The 23331-nt window shown below is 37.4% G+C and overlaps 1 protein-coding gene across 3 annotated transcripts in view; it reads left to right on the forward strand.

Annotated features, from left to right (window-relative positions):
* Positions 1–23331, forward strand: part of DIP2C (disco interacting protein 2 homolog C) — a 586558-nt gene that overhangs the window by 330706 nt on the left and 232521 nt on the right. For all 3 annotated transcript variants that reach the window (XM_069086554.1, XM_069086552.1, XM_069086553.1), the window contains one exon: positions 5126–5236. In XM_069086554.1, the coding sequence (XP_068942655.1) occupies positions 5126–5236 (111 nt within the window). The remainder of the gene's footprint in view (positions 1–5125; positions 5237–23331) is intronic.

Below are 23331 nucleotides of genomic sequence, written 5' to 3' on the forward strand. Positions count from 1 at the left end.
TCCCAAGTAAAAGTCTTTCACGAACAGTTCAATTAGATAAACTATTTGTTATGCTAATAATTTGGTAGTGTCTACTTGTTCCTGTCTTTGAGGTGTTTTTTGCATTTCTTGCAATGTTGATTCTTTTAAGATCATGTTTCTCAATTTGTAGTTATGTGGCATCTGAGAATAATACTGGATGTCTAAAAATTGTTTCATTTTTATTTTTTGGGAGCACCTTGGACCATTGAAAGTGATTTTTGGCTTTTAAAAACATTTTTGAGCACAATCTCCTACTCTCTCTTGAGTTCTGGGCTCATCTTATTACCTTTCCATGTGCAATATCTGTCTAATACATGTATGCTTACATACAGAAATCTAAACTAATTAATAAGATATCAATTCATTTCATAATCTGAGTCATATATGTACTCCAGTCCACTTAATTTTTCCTGAGTTTACAAGTCAGCAATCCATGAAACATATTTTTGTTATCCGCTCTTCTAAATTTCCCTTTTACTTCTTTTAAATGATTTTGATGGCAAGTAGGCTATTTAAAAATTAATTAATTAAAAGGTATTTGGTAATGGCCCACTTTTTCATTCTTAGTTTTTTTATTGAGTTTGACATCAATTTTAATTAATCCCATCCTTGCCATTTTCACAGAGGACTTCTTCCATTGAATCATTTCTCAGTAATACCAAAACACAGATTTAGGGTAATGTTTTCATTATGCAAGTAAGAGCATGAAAGCATCTTAAATGTGATGTTCAAATCTGCTAATCTGTACAACATACTCTGTGAAGTTTTAAAGTAGTGTATTAGACAGCTATTTTAAGTCTGATGATCATGACAATAAAAATTCCATTTGCCACCATAAGCATTTCAACGGAATCTGATATGTATTTTTTTCTCCCCTTTCCTTTGCTTTGGGAGTATGAATATAAGCCTCAGAGTTTACGTAGACTTTGCAGTCTGTGGTATTCAGCTGAAGGAAGCTTGTAACCTATAGCTCCTCTAGTGATGTAGAAATAAATTGTGTTTTCTCTAGATAAAATACAAGAGACAAGGTTAAGCCCTGGAAAAGAGGAGGAAACAACATTCAAATCGGTAATTGTTAGTAATTTAAAACATGGCCAGTCTGTGACTCAGCCTGATATTTTTCCCAGAACAGATTGCTACAGGAAATACAAAAGAAATCCCAATTACAAATGGGCATGAATACCACAAACGGTTTGGCCCAGCACTCACAGACACTGGTGAGTCTGTAGTTCTCCTGCTGTTCCTTAGTAAGGAGTCTGTTCTCACTGCTAACTGAGGTGTGAATAACTCCACCTCACTCCAAAATGCCTGTTTGAGATTCTCTCCTGGGGTTGTCACCAAGTCTCTGAGAGCTCGCGATTGGCCAGCTCGGATTTGTTATCTTCTATCAACAAAAGTGTCAAATTACTCATATCCCCAGTTAAGCCATGTTCTTGATCAAGAAAATAAGATGGACTTCCAACAGCTTGGCCATGAAGAGCGCTTACTAAATATATCAGTAGAAGTAGATGAAGGAATGATTAGTGAAATTTCCTGTCAATACTCAGAGTGCTGATGGTTCATTTTCTGGTTCTTCATCCACATTAAGTTCAGAAGAGTCAGAAGCTGCTCAAAACCAATTATTTTTTTTGGCAGGGGGAGGAATGTTCTGCCCAGTCTTAAGCATTAAATGTTTCTACAGTTATTTGCCTATTAAATTGAGGATGTTAGATAGTCTAATTCTCTCTCCTATGGCTTCTGGTGGAGTAGGAGAATGACACAGGAATCTGATAGCTCAAATTCCCACAGTGTAAACTCACTATGAGCTCTGACTCTCTGTCTTCTAATCAGGGGAGCATTCACTGAAACACCAAGTCAACTGGGAGTAAAGGCACAACCCAGACTTTAAGAGATTGCTTCTTGAAGTCATTTAAAAAATGAATACTGATTTCCAGAACCTTGATTAAATGCAAATTTAGCAAGACAGCACACACATTGGGCAGATGGAGGCAAACAGAATTTATAGGAGTTTGTAGGTAAAAATCAATATTACCCTTAAGAGGTAAGGGTAGGGAGGTGGTGAATATTTTTGCGTATCTTTGAAAGAATAATATAAGAATTAGTATCGTCAGAGTAGTAAGGTCATAGGAATTATATTATAATTTATAATAATTTCTTGCTTTCCTTTTTATCTCCTTACAACAGTAAATCAAATAAGGTCCATTGAGATATTGAATATAAATTTCTTTATGAACATTAAAAGAATACATAATGTGAATTATTCACAATTGTTAAATATGATACCCTTTTCATCTGTTTGTGGTAACACTTATGTTTCTTTCTGGCATTGACTTTAATAATAAATATATAGCTTTAAGGTAAAGATGATAGTAATTTAGAGATGCAAGAAGAGAGGAGAGCAGAAGTCATCAGTCATATTGGCAGATAAAGTTTGAAAAAAAAATCTGTAATTTCACTAAACCTTTTAGAGTCTAACTCTGCATATTAAATGTCTCACCAAACCTTAGCACATTTCTGGAGAATTCAGTGGCTCCTCAGCATCCAGTCTGAAAAACTGTAATTTGATGGTTCACATCTGACTGAGTGTATGAGGTTAGAAAACTAAGGTTAAGGTCACGGTCATGAGCCTGGCCAATCCTCCTAATGACTATGCTGTTGGAAATCCATACTGTGGTGACTTCTTTATGTTGCTCACCATTTTTCTTCTCTTTAGTACATAGATAACTATGATTCTGAGTGTGCTATATCTCAGTTCAGAAATCCTGATTGTCCCTTTATGTTGAAATAAAGTTGACTACAGAAGTTTTCTGGCATAAATGGCATCCTAAATCTTCCAAAGGTGGTCGCTTCTGCCAGGTCATCAGACATGGTGATCTGTTCTGGTTTAAACATATTATTAACATTATTCTGTGGAAATTTATAGGCTCAAACATATCTGCCATGGTGACTGTGTGGTTTACATATTTTCCAGTGACGCAGACACTGTCTACCCAGAGCATAGCATTCATGAAATCTTACACTACATTTACTGGTGTCACAGCCTTTAAACTTTGATTGAACAGGAAATAGTTGTCTCTTTTCTCTGACTTAAAGACACAAAGAAGAAAGTATGCCTGACTGCAGGGCCTTTACGTTTTTATTTCCTTCTTGAACATATCCAGATTACCAGTGATGTAGGGTTTAGAATTCAACCTGGATGGTTAATAGTTTCCATCATTGAGTTTCTCTCTCCTTCCCTATTCCCTTTACCCCTTTCTCTGTCTCTCTCTAGTTTTCTGTCCCTGGCTCTCTCTTCTCCTTCTCTCAATTTAATTCTTTGACTGGAGTACTTGTTTGGAAGTTATAAATTATTTCCAACCAAGAATAGTTTATTCTCTTCCCTTCTGTTCTTCCCCTCTTCCCATACTTTCCTTCATTTCTTTCCCTTCCCTCCCTCTGTCTTTGAGTTTGTGTATAGCCCCAAAGGGGAACAAATACATTTCATTGATAGTCATCCTTCAACTGAAATTTTTCAGGTGTTGGTAGAGGAGTTCTATGATATTGCCCTGTAGGTTTTCTCTGCAACTCTGACTCATTTACAACTTTGTGGTAGAGAAAACCGCAAACACTGTAGGAGATTCATTCTCTGTGGCTTCATCCTGACATTCTCACTGGTATTGTGTCAACATAGTATCAACATAGCTAATATATCCAAGAGTCATTTCATGGAACAAACACATGCTTTCTAATGCACTAGTTAGGTTTGAAAGTTCACCCATTAGTGACTGTGGTAATTTTGCTGGGGTGGGGGGAGGGGAGGGAAGGGAAGCGAGAACACATGGAAAAAGGAAGAAAGAAGACAGCCTTAGAATGAAGTGCTGTGAATTAGGGGAATTCTTTCCCCATCACTACCCAGAACCAGAAAACTCAGAGAAAATCAGTCTCATCTTCCGTAATATGCATTAATTAAGGGAAATACCTGCATTTATGAAAGCATAGATTCCCCTGGAGTGCTTGTGTCCTTTGATTAAAACAATGTAATCTGAAATATCAAATGACAAAAGTGCAAGTCTTCCTAAATCTTCCTATAAAATCTATTGAAGCTTGTCTCTTTAAGACTAGTAACCTACTGGTAGATTCTATAACCTGAATAATAGCAAAAATCATTATCATCATAATGTCAATTACTGTCATTAACTTGAAGTTAATGTTGTGGTCATGGTCACTGTAGGAATTAGGTCTCACAATAATTTCCAGTGGGGCTTTACCCCCTCCTGTTGAGTCAGGATTCATGAAAGTATTTCTCTGTCACTTATTCTGCTAGGTTAAAGCAGTGGGGGACGGGAAGATAAAATTCCACTCTGACACTTTTGTACCAACCAACAAAATTAAAATTGGGAAGAATGGGTGATGAACAAATACACTTAGATCTTCATTTCCTTCCTGATTTTTTAGTATGAACTGATTGACTTATTTTGGCCCATACTACCTATTTAGGATTAGATGCTTTACCATAATATTTTCAAACACCATTAAAAATAATGTATTTGTCATTTATATAGAATTTAGAAAAGGTGCTTTTCTTATAAATTTTTAAAAATGGGTATATTTGGCTTATGAGAGAGAAGAAGACTTTATTTCTATATTTTGTATTTCCCATTCCTTTTCATGACACTGTAGGTTCCTTTTGTGCATTGTACCTTCATTTACATTTTCCTCAAATGCCAGGAGGGTCTACTAACCATCTAGAATAGAAGTCTATGCTATTAGGCATCTTTGTGATGTGTGACTAGTATATTCTGTTGCTTTTTTCCCCCCCACTATCCTTAGGTGGTGAGAGGCATAGTTTAAGTATATCATTATCTGTAGTAAACATGTCCTCCACCATACTCAAATTAAGCATCACTTTACCCACCAATTCCCCTACTCTTGTTGGCCACAGTCCTCTCATCCCCTGTTTCTCAGACTCCTGTTTGGCTGATGGGAACTACATTCATGGTTTCTTGCTGCTGGGTCACAGGATAAGCATTTTCCTATAGAAATCAGCATAACTATAATTTCCATGAAAATTCTTATAAGTGAATCCTCACAATTATCTACCTTTTCCTTTTCCCGTTGAATTTAGGGGTGGATCAGGCCTTGCCACAAGAACGCCGGACTCCTGTTACCCCCTCCTCCTCCTCAAGATACCACCGCCGCAGGTCCTCAGGGTCCCGGGATGAACGCTATCGATCAGGTAAGGTGCTAAGTTTAAGGAGACACTTCCCACCTGAACCAGACTGATCACACACATTTAAATAGAATCCTAGTTTTGGGGGAGAGGGTTTGGAGCGTTCATTTTCATAATTTTTGATGACCTGTGTGTGATCTTGGGATAAATAGATCCTAATTTCTTCATCACATGTTGTTTGGAAAAGTGAATATTACTCTTTAACAACAGAACTTCTATTCTTAAAGAAGATCTTTTCCTTTGTTTATATTTATGAACAGAGTTTGTATTTATAAAAACTATGTACATGCAAATTTAAGAAAATTTTATTTCTATTTTAAGAAAAATTAAATATTTAGGGATTTTTTTTTCTTTTCTAAGCAAAGTTCTACTGGTGATTTAGTTTTCTATAGCTAATATATTTACCTTCTTTACCTTTCCTACACTAACATCATCTTGTGCCTTTGTTTCTCTTTTTCAACCAAAACTCTTTCTGTTTGCCAAGGAGCCTTTTTTTTAATCTAAAAAAAATCCTGAAAATGTCATACCATATGTACTTGTTACCATAAAATCTCCCCTCCCCCCTTTTCATGTTCCTTCTGAAAGCACTTGGCCTCAGCTAAATTTTGTCCATTAATTTCACAGGAGAAAATTTGCTACCATGATAATTTAACTATCTGTTGAGAGATACTTCTGTCCTCCCCTCCTCAACATAGTTTTTTTTTTTTTTAAGTAAAAAAAAAGTATGCTTCAATTTGCGTTCAGACACCATAAGTTCTTTCTCTGGGGATGGGGATGGATAACATTTTTCATAAGTCTTTCAGAGTTGTCTTGGGTTGTTGTATTGCTGAGAATAGCTAAGTCATTCACAGCTGATCATTTTACAATATTGCTGTTAACTTTGTACACAATACATTTAACTTTGCATCAGCCCATGTAAGTCTTTTCAGGTTTTTCTGAGAGCATCCTGCTCATCATTTCCTATAGTGCAGTAGTATTCCATCGTAATCACATACTGCAGTTTGTTCAGCCATTCCCCAATTGATGGGCATCCCCTCAGTTTCTAATTCTTTGCCCCCAGAAAAGAGTTGCTATAAATATTTTTAGATCCTTTTCCTTTTTTTTTTTTTTTAAATCTCTTTTGGGATATAGACCAAGTAGTGGTATTGCTAGCTCAGAGTATGCATGGTTTTATAGCCCTTTGAGCATAGTTTCCAATTGCTATAGATCAGTTCACAACTCCACCAACACTGCATTAATGTCTCATTTTTTCACATTCCCTCCAACATTTGTCATTTATCTTAGCTATCCTATTAGCCAATCTAATAGATATGAGGTAGTACCTCAGAATTGTTTTAATTTTCATTTCTCCAGTCGTGAGAGTATTTTTTCATATGGCTATAGATAGTTTTGATTACTTCATCTGAAAACTGATCATATCTTTTGGTCATTTATCAATAGGAGAATGGCTCTTGTTTTTTAAAATGTGACTCAGTTTTCTATATGTTTGAGAAATGAGGCCTTTATCAAACTTGCTTCAAAATTCTTTTCACAGATGTTATTACTAACTGTATTTCCCTCTATCCTACTCCTCATTTATTCTATTTTCTCTCCTTTCACCCTGGCCCTCCTCAAAAGTGTTTGCTTCTGACTACCCCCTCCCCCAATCTACCCTCCCTTCCATCACTCCCCTTCCCCTCCCCCACTTTCCTATAGGATTAGATAGATTTAACATCTAGATTTTTAAAATGCTCTTTTTCAGGGAAGGGGATGGGTTGGAACACTGAGGTAGTATGTTTTTCTCCAGCTAAGATTTTGTTAAAGACTATTCTTTATAAGTTATTTTGTTTGTTCTTGGATTATGGAACATCAGATCAGAGTATGCTGTGGAATGGTGATAACTGTAATGTTGATGATGCTTCTCCCTATTAGCCAGAAGCCTTTCATTAGAAGCCACCAAGCATTCCCACCTGGGCAGCTGTCTGGCAGCCTGCCTTGGCTTCCTCTATGAAAGGGAAGGCAAGGAAGACAGAGGAGCTTTGTGGGCCTTAGGCAGAGAAAGGGTAAAGGGCCCTGGATGGGCCCAAGCCCTGATTAACTGATGCTTCTCCCATCTTGGCAACTGCTGGAAAACCTGAAAGGCCAAGGCTGTGTGGAAAGAGGCTTTGTTCCCAGATGTTAGCTCCCCCTGCCTCCCCAGACTGTAGAACTGTTCCCAAAATTGATGCTCATACCTAAGACCATGTGTGGTGCCTGCATTTCTCTTCAGGCATCTGGGAAGCCTCTTCTGACTTATAAGAAGAGTAGGGGCTGGGCAACCTTGACGTCACCCATCCAGGAGAACTGGAAGGGAAACCCAGGGAATTTAAGGCTTATCTCAATTTCTGCCCTTTAAACCAGGCTCCTACTGTTATATTTATAAATGTAGCCAGAAAAAAAGAAGAAAAAACAACCAGAATAGTCATCTCCCTATATTTAGCATGTATATGACGTTATTTTAAAGGCTTCAAATACATCAAAACAACTATTGAGAATTATTTTTAAAATCAATCAGACAGCTTTTATTATGCACCTACCATGTTCCAGCTATAGACAATAGTTCCTATGCTAAGGGCTGGAGATAGAAAGGCAAAAAAAAACTAATCCCTTTTCTCAGGGAGCTCACAGTCTATCATCACTCAATTTACCCCATTGTGCATTCCAGAAGAGAAATGACTTACAGTGATATGAGGGGAGGCACAATGTTATAGAGTATAAAACCTTTTGGTGTTTCATGGACCCCTTTTGTGGTACAGGGAAACTTAGAGACCCCTTCTCTGAATAATGTTTTGGAATGAATAAAACAAAATGCACACAATTACAAAAAGAAAGCAATCATATTGAAATATAGTTATTAATTATTTTTTTAAATTCGCAGACTCCTTGAAATCTATCAATGGATCCCTTGGGGTCCGTGGATCCCAGGTTAAGGATCCTTGATATAGAGGTGAGGGAACAAGGATATCAGAAGTGGCTATATTAGACTATTTGCTAAGTTTTTAATACACTTGGCGAGTGGATTAAAAATTGAAGTCCTTTGGGGATGAACTAAAATACCATTCTCCTTCTATTTATTCATCTTCCCATCTCACCCCCGACATGGTTTATAATTCCTATTATTCGTTCTCAGTAGCATCTCTGTAAAGTAGAAAAATCCTCTGAGTTAAGATACCAAATAGCTACCATGCTTGGGTGCTGTAATATATTCCCTTAACCTTTCAGAATTAGGAAATACTTCAAGTCCAGAACTTGGGAGAATAGAACCAGCCAGCCATTCTCTCCCTTCCCTCATCTGACCGTGTTCCTTTGGATAATTATTTTTCCAGTTTGTGATATGCCCCAACAACATTTTTAGTGCTCAGAAGCTACTCGGGAGATTAGTGCATTGGTATAAACCTACTTTGATGTCTGTGGTGTAGTAGGGAAAACAATGGTTTGGGGTTAAGGGCCTGGGTTTAAATGTGCACTCTTCTTAGTAACTTTGGGCAAGCTCCTTAAGCTCTCAGGTTTGCATTTTCTTCATCTATAAGATGGTGGGAGTCCAGGCATCTAGATTAGAAAACCTATAGATCCCTTCCAGCTCTAAATCTCTGACCAAATGTAATGGAAAATGACATTCTAGTTAGGTCATACAGCTTTTATTAAGCACCTATTTTGTACCAGGCACTCTGTTGCACTATAAATTATTATTATTATTATTTTGCTTTTTTGGAGGGCAATTGGAGTTAATTGACCTGCCCAAGGTCACATGGATAGTTTTTGTGTTAAGTGTCTGAGGTCGGATTTGAACTCAGGTTCACCCACCAGGGCTGGTGCTCTATTCACTGTGCCACCTAGCCACCCCAAATTATTTTCATTTTAAAGTTTTATCTAATAGTGTATGGCCTTTTCCACTTTTAGAAAATAATCAGTTTAGTCTAGAAGTGAATCAAATATATTCAAAATTTCCTGAGATTTTGAGAATGTTATATTGAGAATCTGCTGCCCCTCTGATGCTCTTATCGTGAATTCATTTTTATTGTCATTGTTTTTGTGTGTATCTCCCTTACTAGGTTGTAAACTCCTGAAGAACAGTGGACCTCTCTTATTTATCTTTCCATGTCTCCCAGTCCCAACATTTTCTTATGCATAGAAGCCACTTAATATATGTTTAAATAAAGGAATGTTCTCATAATACTAGTACTTCAGAAAGTGCTGACATAATAACTACCCTGGAGAACAATTATGGTGGTAAGCTTCATTTAGTATTCTAGGCTGCTCTTTTGTATTTTTTTTTTTGCCTTTTTTTGGAAGGGCATTTGGGGTTAAGTGACTTGCCCAAGGTCACACGGCTAGCTTTTTGTGTTAAGTGTCTGAGGCCAGATTTGAACTCAGGTTCTCTTGACTCCAGGGCTGGTGCTCTATTCACTGTGCCACCTAGCCACCCCTCCTTTGTATTTTTTTTAAATAAATTTTTTTCAATTAACGAGCATTTATTTTTCTCTTCTCCCCACATTAAAAAAGAAGAAAGTAATATATGTACATATAAACAAATAACTATAACTATATATATAATACACCTAATTGAATAAAACCCATTCCCACATTGGCTATGTCCAAAAATGTATGGCTTATTCTTCATCTTGAATCCCTCACCTTTTTGAAGGGTTTGGGGTGGTCTTTGCACTGATCAGAGTTCTGACGTAAATTCTTGCTTCCTTTTTTTACACAATATTGTTATTATAGTATATATTGTTTTTGTGGTTCAGCTAACTTCACTCTGTATCCCTTCATACAAGTTTTCCCAGGTTTGTGTGAAATTGTCACTTTCATCATTGGCATAGCACTACTCAATTATTTTCATATTCAAATATTTCATATTTGTTCAGCTATCCTGCAATTGATGGATACTCTTTTAGCTTTCAATTCTTTGCCATTATTAAAAGAGCTACTCTAAATATTTTTGTACATAGGAGTTTTTTTTCTTTTTCTTTGATCTCTTTGGGGTACACTCCCAGTAGAGGTATCACTAGGTCAATAGTTTGGTACCTTTGGGCAGGTATGGTTCCAAACTTTCTAAAATGGCTACCCCACTTTACAGCTCCACCATTAGTGCACCTGTCTGCCATTTTACCTTAAGCCCTTCCAACATTTGTCATTTTCATTTTTTGGTCAATTTTGCAAATTCAGATTTGCTTTATGTTTCTCTAATTAGTAATGATTTGGTGTATTTTCATGTGTTTATGGATAATTTGGATTTCTATTTTTGAAAACTGCCTGTTTGTTTCTTTTATTATTTATTAATTTGGAAATGCCCCTAGCTATTAAGAAATTATAATAATGGACTTCCATTTAGATTTTTTTTAAATCCTTTATCCCAGATTCTCTCTTCTCCCACCAACTGCCTCCTTATGGGAGTTTAAGTACATTTTAAAACTACAAATGCTCCAATAATTAGCTAAAATGCAATAATGTCTTTTCTCTTGGGGTATGTACATAGTACAAGATATGCAAGTTTGAGTTTAACCTACACTTTCAAAATTTGTGTCTATTTTCTGGTTTCGTTTCATTTGAGTTTGCTTAATAAGCACTTTATATTCGTTCTCTCATTTGATCATTATATTAACCTTATGAAGTAGCTAGTGCAAGTAGTCTTACCTCCACTGTACAGATAAAGAGCCTGAGTCACCAGAGTGTTTGGTGACTTTCCTTAAAGTGATATAACAAGCAAGTAGCAAAGAGTAGATATCAAGCATGTTTTGTCTCTGGTTGATAGATTCCACTGCTTCTTTAATGGAAGCTCAACATGACAGACCCAAGAAAGGCTAAGAGAGTTGACTTTGCTTTATATTTATTGTATATTACTTTATTAAAAAAAGATCATTTTTTTGAAATGAAAGAACAAATACAGAAATCATTTATTAATATTTACACTGTGTTAAGTCCTGGGAATTCAAACATAAAAGTGAAACAGTTCCTGCCCTCAGGGAAATTATTTTCTAATAAGTGACAACACATATATAGGAGTATTGGCCAGGAAGGGACATTTTGGTCTGGGGAGTCACAGATATGGTGAATTTCTGTGAATCCATACAGCAGCTCATTGACCTGCCCTTTCCAGTAGCATCAGTAATGTTGATTCAGTTATTTTGCCCAAATCAGAAGGCAGAAACTGTGTATGTGGCTTACTGATGCTCTCTTGTGCTCATAGTATCATAGAGACCATCATAGACCATCTGGCACAAGCCCATACCCCCTTTTTTTATTTAGATGAGAACACTGAGACATAGGGAGGTCAAGTGATTTGCCCAGAGTCATACAGATAGAAATTTCAGAGATGGATTATGAAATACTATCCTTGGATTCTAGAGTCAGTGCTGTTTCCACTGTAGTAAGAGAGAAATTTTCCTCTGAGGGCTACTTTAATTCTGGCCCCTACCCCCTCCAGTCTTAATCTCTTATCTCATTGTTATCATTATTTTACCATACTTAGTCTCCATTTCTTTGATTTATTATTTGACCCACTCTTTCAAACCTTTCTGCCCTCCAGCTGCCTACACTCTCCTTTTAATAAATGCTTTTTGAATTTAAATTTTATTCAAATGATGGGGATGATAAAGGAATGGGAGTGGGGTTGGAGTATCCCTAAAAACAATCACTACCACCAGCCTTCTGTTGATTTTTCTGACCAATGTGGTAGTTAAAAAAAATCCTTCAGTAGTTGTATTAGTATTATCTGAGCTCCAGAGCTCCTTGAAGTCACATGGACAGAGATCACAATGACAGAGGAGAGAAATGGAATGAAAAGAAATATCGTTTTATTTTAGCCTCTAGCTGGTTGGCATCTCTGAAGAAATTTAAATTATGTACTGTTCAGAGAAACAAAAAGGAATATGGAGTCTGGTATTCAATAAATGGATAATGTGAAGTCATGTTTTCAGATGATCTCCCAGATCCAGACTACTGCAGAGAATCCGTATAATGAGAGTGTGATGGGTAAGGGACCAAGGGCTGAGAAGAGTTGCCCTTTGGGTCCTGTCTTCAAGGTAGTAAAGCAGACTCTGTAGAAAGGTTTCATCAGGTCATGTGTTGGTATTGTAAGCAGGGCTGTTACCTGTCTCCCTTCTTGTCAGCCTGCCTTATTGTTTATGGGTCTCTCATCTGGTCTAGTGTATGACCTTGCAGGAAGCAATCATGATATAAAAAGTGTCCAAGCCAGTTCATCTGGGGGCATATGATTCATGCTTGATTAATGCCCTTGCAACATTAGCTTAATATTATGAGAGTGCTAGGAGCCCAGGTGGGAGCTGAGAATCCACACTGTTAACGAATGTAGGGTGATTTTTGTGCTTTCCCACAGAGATCATAAAGCCAGGGCAGGCTGTGCAGCTTTATTTGAACAACACATGAGATTCCAGTTTGCCAGAAAACAGTATCATCATGATGTTATTAGGAGCATCAGAAAACCAGAGAGCACTTTATATTGCTACATTACCAGGAATGTTCCATACCTCCCTGAATTACAGTGAAATATCACTTTACCAAACAGCCAGAGACACAGAATGTTATACCTGGAAGTAATTTCAGATAATGTAGAATCCAACCCACTCATTTTGCAGAGGAGGAAACTGAGATCCAGAATGACATGACAGGAAACTAAAATTCAAATCTCCTTCCTGGTTAAGAAAATTGAGAAAAGGATGAGCTCAGAATACAAACTGCATTAGGTTTATGATTCAAGGGCTAGGGGAGCTCTGGTTAGCTGTCAGTCATAAGAAGACAGATTCCTATGTGCATTTATGGAAAAACTGAGTATCACTGAAGGGTTCTAGCCTTTGGTGCTGTTAACTTGACAGCCTCCAAGACAGACTCCCAGCCCCTTCCATGAGCAGCAACAACCACTTATATCGCTCTCTTGAGTTACGAAATGCCTTAAATATATTATCCCATTTGTTCTTTTTTAAGAACCCTGCATAAAAGGTAGCAACAAGTCTCCATTTTATGGCACAAAGTATCTTATCATTAGATCTTCATCCAGCCTTTTCCTTTTTTCTTTTTCTTTTCTTACAGCTTTTCCCCCAATGGTGGTGGTGGCTAGGAGGGAGAGAAAAGCAATTCCTTTAATTGATTTAACTTAAAAAACAAACAAACCAGTTTTGATTAGATGATTACAGAGATCTCTTCCTGCTCTGAATCCTCTGTTGAGTTCTCTGAAGGAGCTTGCAAGTTGTCACTGAATGGGGAAAAAAAGAGACTTGGTTGGGGAGAATTCATAGCGATAGTGATAGAGAAGAGGTGCCCTAGCAAGGAGTGAGCAGAAATAAAGGCTAAGATTATCCCAAGCGTATAGCACAGAACTTTTAATAAATGGTTGTAAAAGCAGATATTATTCACCATTTATTTATCCATATCTGACTTGCAAAGTGGTTTGCCATCATTTTCAGGCCTTTTTGCAATTCGTGTGGAGAAATTTAACTGCTCTTGCTACTTTGCCTGACTGCAGATACAAGAAGTGCTAAATAAATTCTTTCCTAGTAATGTAATGATCCCTAAATTTATTTCACTGCTACACAAGACTGGCTTTAAATATCTCCTTTTCCTTGGTAGATGGACACTTTTAGGCCATCAAGAATGAAAGGTTCAAACTGAATAAAATATAAACTGCTGCGGCAGAGAAGGGAAGCAGGGCTACAAGGAGATTTACTTAGTTTTGCTTAATGTCACCAGGCAGCTTAATTGAAATGCCTCACAAGCTGGATAATGAATCTACTTATCTCCATGCACAAATGGAGCATTTACTCTTCTTAAATATGATACCTCATTCATTGCCATGTATTGATTACCTAGGATGTGCTGAGAGCATCTAATGTACATAGCAATGCAGAAGATCTGCAACAGACACTTCCTTTTTAATAAACTCTTTAAACTAATGCTCTTATATAGACTGACAGATTATTTACCCTCATCATACTGATTTTTCCTTCAAAAACACTATCTGAGTGAGAGTAGAAGGATTTGCTTGTAATCCCATAAACTTGTTACAGAATCTCAGAGCTGGGAGACCTCACAGGTCAACAAATATTTAAGAAAATAAAATTTTGTTGTTTTCTTTTGCTTTTACATTGCCTAAATTTCCCCCTGTATCCTTCTACTTTTCACTTCCAAGAGAACCACCTCAGGACAAAGAACTTTTGCAAGAAAAAGAATGGGAGGGTGGAAATCATCCAAATCTATCAATACATTGAAAAAAATCGACAATATGTGCCATGCCCTACCCCACCCCCATTCCCCACATCCTACCCATGCAAAGGAGTAGGGGAAAATGTCTTCCCAAATCTCTTCTTTGGGGCCAAGTTTGTTCTTTGTAATTTTTCACCATTCATTTTTTTATTGTTTTGTAGTAGTTTTTTTTTTAAGTTTGCATTGTTATACTAGTTGTGTGCATATGGTTTCTTGACTCTGCTTACTTCATTTTGCAACTGTGCATCTAAATTTTTCCATTATAAAGATAGTCATTATTTTCTTTGTTTCTTACAACACAATATTATTCCTTTACATTCATGTATCATAATTTGTTTAACCAATCCCCACTCGATGGCCATCTACTTTATTTCCAGTTCTTTGCTACTGGAAAAAGTGTTGCTATGAAGACTTTGGAGTAATATGGAGTCCTTCTTTTTGTTGTCTTAACTGAAAAGGTATCCTATCAATGACATGCTTATGAAGCTGTCATCTGGCCACATCTTTATTGCCTCCAATGATAATCATCCCCTTACCTCCAGAGGCAATTCTATGTGCTTTTGGACATCTCTTATTATTAGAGATTCTTTTCTTACACTATTTTCAAAATTGCCTCTGTTGCTCCTGCTCTCTGGGGCTAGGCAATACAGATCTATTCCCTCTTATACATTGACAGTCCTATAACTATTTGGACAGTGCCATGGCCCACATAAGTCTTCTCTTCATCAGACTAAACATCCTCAGTGCCTTCATGTAATCACCATATGCCCTGCTCTCTAGCCTGCTCTCTTCAATAAATTCCCTACTGATGGTCACATTCCCATTTGTCAAAGTTTTCCCTGAGACAAGACACCTGGAACCAAAAACAGTATCCTAGATGTGGTCTAATTAAAAATCTGTTTATAATGAATAAGTAATCATAACTCATCTTCCTTTAAACAGAATATTTTATTTCAGTGGAAATGATTTGAGGAAACTTTTGCTGTCATCTCTTAATTGCATTTTAACGTGTATTACTGGAAGTTTGAAGGTAGGACAGCGGCAAGGGGGACACCAAAGATCTGGGTTTTGGAGGCAGGCTATGGTGAGGATATAGGGTAGAGACAAAGACAAACCAAATGAATGATTGCAAATGCCTTTTAGTCAAAAGTTATATTGTGAGAGAGAAATGCATTTATTAGTAAAAGAATTGTATTAGAAGTAAAAAATATGTTGTAATTATGGATGAAATGGGCCTTGTATTTGGGGGTATTTATGCCCATAAGGAGAAATAAATCCTCCCTCACCACCTAAAAACAGATGCCCAGAATTTCATCCCTTTTACCCACTTAAACTAGAAGACAGGTAGGAGAGGAGCATGTAGAGGTTTCTGAAACAAGGGAAAGAAGTTATCACAGGACTGTAGCTATCCAATATCTGCTCTAGGCTGTCTATGCTATTGCGTGATTGCTTCTCCTCCCCTCTCTTCATCTCTCTCCTCCTTTCCACTTCTCTCCCCTCTTCTTGCCTTTCTTCCTTTTATCTTGACTCAGACAACTCCAAAACTGATACCTGTCTCTATAGCCCTGACCTCTCTCTCTTCAAATTTATGGGTTGTTCAGCATTTCTAGATACCATCTTCATTTGCCTGCCCCACTGGCATCTCAACCTCAGCATGCCTAAAACTGAATGTATCCTTTTCATCTGAATTTCTGCTCCTCTTCCCAAGTTCCCTCTTTGTTAGTGATGCCATTATCCCCCCAGTTACACTTGCTGTATACAAACATAGTAATCATTTAATCCTCTTTATCTCATATGTCCTGTACTTCCCCAAATCATATCTGTTCTAAGCCCACAGTGTTTCTCGCATGTGATATTTCCTTAGGATTCCCAATGCATTCACCATATTTTGACTTTCATATACTTCTTGCCTTGATTCCCACATTCTGCTTTCTGGTGTTTTGCCATTAAGATATTGTAGCACAAATGTAGATTCATTCTGATACAAAGTTTCCAAGGTCAGAAAGTAGAAATATAAGTTGTATTGCGCATGAATATTATTTATGTCTGCCTGCCCTCTGCTCCTTTGTTCTTCTATCTCCCATCACTTTCATAACTCAACCCAACTACCAACCTCAGAAGGCAAAGCATACATCCTGAAGTTAAACTACTTTTCGAGAAGCCTTTTGTCCACAGTTACTGCTACATCATTTTTCTCTGTGGCATTTTTTGGTTGCTTCCCTCATCTGGTTTTTAAATTGTGTTTTTGGGAGCTCCTCAGTTCTCTAGGTTGTGATTATGTTTTCCTTTCTGTTATATTGTCCCTTTCCAATAATGGACTCCCTTTATCAATGACAATGATGCTGTTACTCCACCACCCGTGTGTTTTAAGTGACTTAGTTTGTTTTTAGTAATGGTGATGTATGTGAACCACCCACAGTTCCTAACAGCCCCTCCAGCATGTAAAGAGCAGGAGGTATTTTTGAGCCAACTGGCCAGTGAAGGGTACAGTCTGTGAACATGAAAGACAGTGAAGCCACCTGACTCGCTTGTTAACAGAACCTTTGCCTTGCCCTCAGTAGCATGGTGTTCTAATTGTGTTAACCTTTTCCAATAAAGAAAGTTGAATGTTGTTTGCCATGCTACCTGAATTAATTAATTAATCTTTTAAAATCTGTGCCTTCTTAAAACGTGTTCTTGTTATGTTTATTAGTTTCTTGCTTGGATTATAATATTTAATTTTTTAAATGTTTCTTGATCCTATGTTAAAGTTGTACTCTGAAACTGTGGGTTCCTAAGGCTGTACTGTTAGAGCAGATGCCTTGATTGGTCCCACAAACTTTGAAAGGCCTCAACTGTGAGAGACTGTATGTTTGTTTCCAAGTGGTCAAGTTTAGAGAGCCCCATCACCAGGCTAACCATAGAGAAATGAATTTTCTGGCCATAGAAGCTTGCAATGAATACTTGTCCTCCAAGTTGAAAATAAACTGTCACCATTGTAGTAAACACAGGATACACTTGACAATATTAAAGATACTTGATATATACAAGTAATATTTACTGATAAGACAGCCCTTTAGTTTATATATTAGACTTTTCTCTTCCTATTTGTCAGTATCTTATGGCATCCAGGCAAACCAAATTGAGATCGTTTATTCCAAACACAGTTTATAACCTGACAGAAACTGGCACTTCCCTGTCTTTTCATATGCAGTTTGGAATGCTATGGGGTACCATATCTTCTTTGATTCTCATAGATAGTAGAAAAAGTGACTATCTCTTCTCTCTTAAGGACAAGAGGAAGACAATCTTTTGTATCAGCATCGAGGAGGATATATTTGATTTCTCTGCTGTTCCCTGTCTGTAGTTTTAAGACTGTAATTTTCCTGTATTTCAGTCTTCACTGCTGTTCACAGTACATGCCATATTAGTGGTATCTGCAGATCTTATTAATGTTATATATTCTCTGTGAAAGATTTTAAGAACATTTTTTGATAACTTCTATATTCATACACAAGTGGATGGGTTTCCGGTTTTTCTTATTACCCACTTATAGCTTCCCTTGTTTATGGCTTATTTAAAAATATACACAGAGCACTTATAATGGAGGTTTTTGTGAGGCACTTAATCAAGTGCTTTAATTAATTTCAAATTTGTAACATCAACTTCCCTTCATTCATTAGTTTTGTGAAATACTTGCCTCTGTAGATTGCATGGCATGATTTCTTTAAAGCAATTTGATATTTTGTTTGTAATTTGTTCTGATAAGTGTTTGTAAAGTGATTTGGTCTGTGGATCACCCGGAAGCAATATGGTATTAGAACTATGAAGTAGGAAAAAGTCCATATTTAACATCAACTCACTCTAACCCTTCTCCAAGTTTTCAATATCCTAAAGAGAGCCTTTTCATACAATGGAAAACTCTGGATTTGGCATCAGAAGATTTAAGGACTGAAATCTTTGAAAGTAGTGAAGTGACTTGCGAAAACTCACTTTTCTCTGAGCCTCAATTTCTTCTTTAAAATGAGGATAGGGCAGCTAGGTGGTGCAGTGAATAGAGCACTGGCCCTGGAATCAGGAGGACCTGAGTTCAAATTTGGCCTCAGAAACTTAACACAAAAACTAGCTGTGTGACCTTGGGCAAGTCACTTAACCCCAACCCTCCCTCCCCCTAAAAAGCAAAAAAATAATGAGGATAATGATGTTTATACTACCTACATTATAGTAATTGTAAAGAAAGTGCTATGTAAATTGTAGTAATTTAGGCCAGTCACTATTGACGTCAATATAGCATTTCAATGAAGAGTGTCAGACTTTTAAAATGTAATTGATGTGAAAGAAGTTGTATGGAAGGGAACCTACAGGAAGTGCCTCAAGATTCCAAAATTGCGGCAATGTTCCCAAATGACCCTTTCTCTTCTATATTATGCAATGCAGCGTCTAGGTGAATGAGGCTTATGAACAGAAAATGTATCCTTCAGAATGGTCATATGTGATAGAGACAACCAAGAGAGTGAAGGTAGGGTGCTAGCAGCAGCAACTTTCTCTCTTCCCAGCTCTTTTCTATATTATGCAATGCAGTATCTAGGTGAATGAGGAATGGGAAGAAAGTAATGCTCTAGAAACAGCAGTGAGGTGCAAGATAAATACCAAATCCTTCTCTAACTCCTGTGATATGGAGGAATCAGGAGGAAAAATAGCCTGTGCTGGAGAGGGTTACCAGGGATGAGGGACAGCAAGATGTAGTTGAGAGTGTGGTGGCTATGGAGTCCAGAAGACTTAAGTACTAATCTTGCCTCTGTTTTCCTGTCTTTGTGATCTTGGGCAAATCATTTCACTTTTCTGAGACTCAGTTCTTTAAATTGTCAGAGTTGGACTCAGTGGCCTCAAGTTGGACTCAGTGGCCTCGACGGTTCTAACTCTTGAATCCTGTATGATCCTATGGCTGTTTTGACCTCCAATGATAGCCAGGTTTGGAGTAAAACATGGAATTAGAAGGAATATTCTTTGAAAAGCTTAAGGATGTTTGGAAGATTATTGAGAATAGGGCAGGAGTTCCAAAGGTTATATTAGAATAAGCTAAGAAATGTATGAACTGGATTGGAGATGTTCAGGGAAGGAGCAGGACCAATTAGAATAAGGATGAATCCAGAGACATGCAGAGAGCCAAGGTTGAGTGTGTTGGTTCATTTCAGGGGGAGCATTCCCATTAGCTCTTCCCCTGTTCACACTCTGTATATACCTGTGCATATAGATAGATATAGATAGATAAATTCATATTCAGAAAAAATGTGAATGTTATTTCATTGTATTGTTGATCAAAATTATGTAGTCATCACTTGGAAAACAAAGACCTAAATGAAAATGAAACACAACTTGGAAAAAACCAGAACCATATGTGTACTTGTGGTGGGGAATATGAATCATCTTACCAGCACTGGATTTGGATTCCAGTGCCATATCATGAGAGGTGCCAAATTTATAATTCTGGACATTAAACCCATTGTTTAGGACAGTTCAAATTTTTTGAAAGTGTTACATGCATCTGAACCTTAACTATTGGCTTTTAGTGAAACATGGTGCAGTAATCTTCTTGAGATTTGTGTTGAAAATATCTCCTTGGATCTGGGCTGGAGACAGACTTCTAGCTGTCTACATGACTGTGTAACAGACTAGATTTGATGGAATGGTACTGGATTAGGACATAGCTCTGGCTCACATCTGTCTTGGACAGTTTTTCCAATCCTGCTTCAAATGTTCCACTATGGTTCCACATGGGGTGGGGAAAGAAAAGATTGTTGCTAGGTCTTTCCCCAGCCCAGTCTATGAAGTGCATGCTTTTCTTGTTTTGTGTATGTAAAAGGCAGTGTTGCATAGTGGATAATATACTGACTTGCATTACACAAGACTTGGGTTCAAACTCTGGTGCCTCCCTGAACAGTTGGATGCAGGGAAAGTCATTTAACTTATGTGTTTTGAGGTCACTCCCTTACTCACCTACCTACTAAATGATAGATGTTGTGAGATTCCCCCACTGAAGGTCCTCATACTGATGAAATCACAGCTCATGAAAAGCAATGTTAAGTAGCATCATCTCAGTGATTGCTCCCAACCTTAAGCCTATCAATTTACTCTAACATTCTGTTAATTTACCTCATTACTTGAGTAATGGAGTCACTGGTGTCATGATTATTTGTATTTAATGATTTGGTGATGTAGCCCATGTGGGCCCTCTCTGCACTAATGTAGATTGCAACACCTGTGCAATTGAGTAGATAATCTTCAAGGATCAGTGTAGCCAAAAAATTGATGACCTTTTAAGGACTGATCTCGTAATGACCATCTCTTAACAAATCTAGTCTGGTCCTTTGACTGCAGACATCACTTGACACTTACTCAAAGATTTTCTAGCTCTGTATGGGAACCTACTAAAGCTGGCATTCTATGGCCAAAGGTCTTTGAGACCAAAGGTCAGTGCTGCTGCAGAGAATCTCCAGAGTAGGATTTTACTGCATTTTATTAATATTTTTGCCATTGCATCACTTAAGAAAAAACTTTACCATACCTTTGGTCTGAAATTGAAATACCAATTTCATTGTAGAATTTAGAATTATGATGATTTCACTAAAGACCAGTCGTCTAAATATCCCTTCCCCCACCTTCCCAACCCCAAAATGATCACAAGCAAGAGGTTTGTTTTCAGAGTCTTTAGCAAGTCTGATTTGATTTTGGGATTCTGTAGCATGAGTCAGAGGCAACAGTGAACAAAATAAGTGGCTAAGTGTTTGTGGTTGCTCACATGCGTATGGGATGTGTTATATTGCTTTTGCTGCCAGTAACACATGACTGGGTCAGGGTGGAGGCAGCACATACAGCATACAGAACTTTGTGAAAAGAAGTAAGACAGAAAGGAAGAAAGAAAGAAAAAGAAAGAAACAACTTCAACCTTATTATGATATTTATGTTTAACCTTCTTATCAGTACCATTATCATATACATCAATTAAAAGACTGACACACTGGGGAAAGGGGCAGCCACTCTGAAGCAGCTTGCATCAAACTGGGCCAGGTATAATTTGTGTGTATAAGATATCCAAGCATAAAAAGACTAAATTGTAGGGCAATCCTCTATCTATAATCTATGAGAAGTGTTCTATATTCAAATGGTTATTTCTTTCTGTTGGCATGTGTTCTTGGAACAGAAAAAAAGTAGAAACTAAACAAAATGTGGAGTAGATATTTTAATTGTCATGGAAGTTGATACAAATAAGACTCGTTTTCATTCTGTTCCAGTTATGGGTTTCCAATTCCCACAGACCTTGCCCTTTCCTCTGGCCCATTTTGCTCCTGGCTAGAGGTACCACAATGTCACCCTGGGGAAAATGTTCTCAGGATTTCCAACTTAAAAAAAAATCACGAGAAAATCTTAATAACTTCCCAACCCCTCAGACGTAGACTGGCTGGTTGACCACATTCTCTCCAGCGTAAATGTCTGAATATACCCAGTTCTCAGGAACTTCATGAAAAATGATTTGTCAAATGAAGGGAAACAATGGATAAGGACACTTTGTGTAACTTTTTACAGAGTTGGGGTGTTTGGAAAAGTACCAAAGTGTTAAGCCTTTTTGAGTCTTTTTTTTTTTTTGAACCTTGAACAAGGAATCTTTTCAGCAACCAAAGGGAATTTTGTTAGAAGGAAGCATGTGAACCTTTCAGTATTGTTTGGTCTTTCCTGTCCCTTTCCCTTTTTCTCTCTCTCCTTTCCTGTTGATCTTCTTGCATTCATTCTCTTCCTCCCTCCCTCCCCCCCCTCTCTCTTCTCTTCCTCCCCTTTCACATTATCTCCTCCTTTTCATCATCTTCTGTATTCCTTTTCTTCATTTTGTCGTATGTCGATGCCTCACAATTTCATTAGATCAGTAAACTATGTAGTTGTGATATGATTCCACCATCTTTTAATCATGGAGGCAGGGGGGAAGTGGTAGGAAAGTGGGGGTGAGTTGTGCTTAGTTATTGCTAAATAAACTGGAACAGCTGAATGTATGAACATTCATTAAAATATGTCTCCGTAGTCTAACCCTAAATTGAAAAAATTAGTGCTAAAAATATCTGAAACACATGGACATAATGAAAGTCAGCATGTAACCTCTGCAATTACATCAGCTACTTCAAGTGTTACTATTGCAACACACATACAAATGAAACGCAGTAAGGACTTCAGCCTTTGAGTTCATGCTTCAGGCCTCCAATTATTTTAAGTAATTTCTCCCTTGCAAAGCATGATAAAGTGCAGATTTGAAGTTTTCCCCGCTCTTTGCCAGGAATCTTGTAGCATTCTCACTTCTTAATAACAGTTCACATAGCAATTTTGTCCGTGCAGTTGTCATTAATTCATCATTAATCTGCATTAACAAGATAGTTACAAAAGCTAATAATTTCAGGTTTTAGATTTATAATGCTTTTTTACCTGGCTTTCATTAGAAAGGAAATATGTAAAAGAGAGAGCTAATCTCCCTCCTCATTGATGAAACTTCTCTAAGGACAGAGAGATCAAATGGGGTGCCATTTGTTGAAATCACTTACACAGCAAGAGTGTACAAGTTAACAAACTGCTTTGCCCATAGTTTGTGTGTAAATATTTTTTGTTATTGAGTTTATTGAATATCTCTTCTTGAATAGTCTTATGCTAGGAATTGCCAAGGCCAGTTCTTTTGCCTCAGAGTATCTCTTTTGCTCCTTCCTTTGTTTCTCTTTCCATTCCTGCCACCATAGCTCAGGTTCTTAATCACGTCTTGTTGCTTCTTTTGTCTCTGTGCCTCAAGTCTCTTCCCTTTCTACTGCACCCTTTATAAAGTACCTAAATTGATCTCTGTAATGCACGGGCAT

This window comes from Petaurus breviceps, unplaced genomic scaffold (assembly GCF_028583685.1).
Source record: "Petaurus breviceps papuanus isolate PSGF00001 unplaced genomic scaffold, PetGlider_PUasm1.0 178, whole genome shotgun sequence".
Lineage (NCBI taxonomy): Eukaryota > Metazoa > Chordata > Mammalia > Diprotodontia > Petauridae > Petaurus > Petaurus breviceps.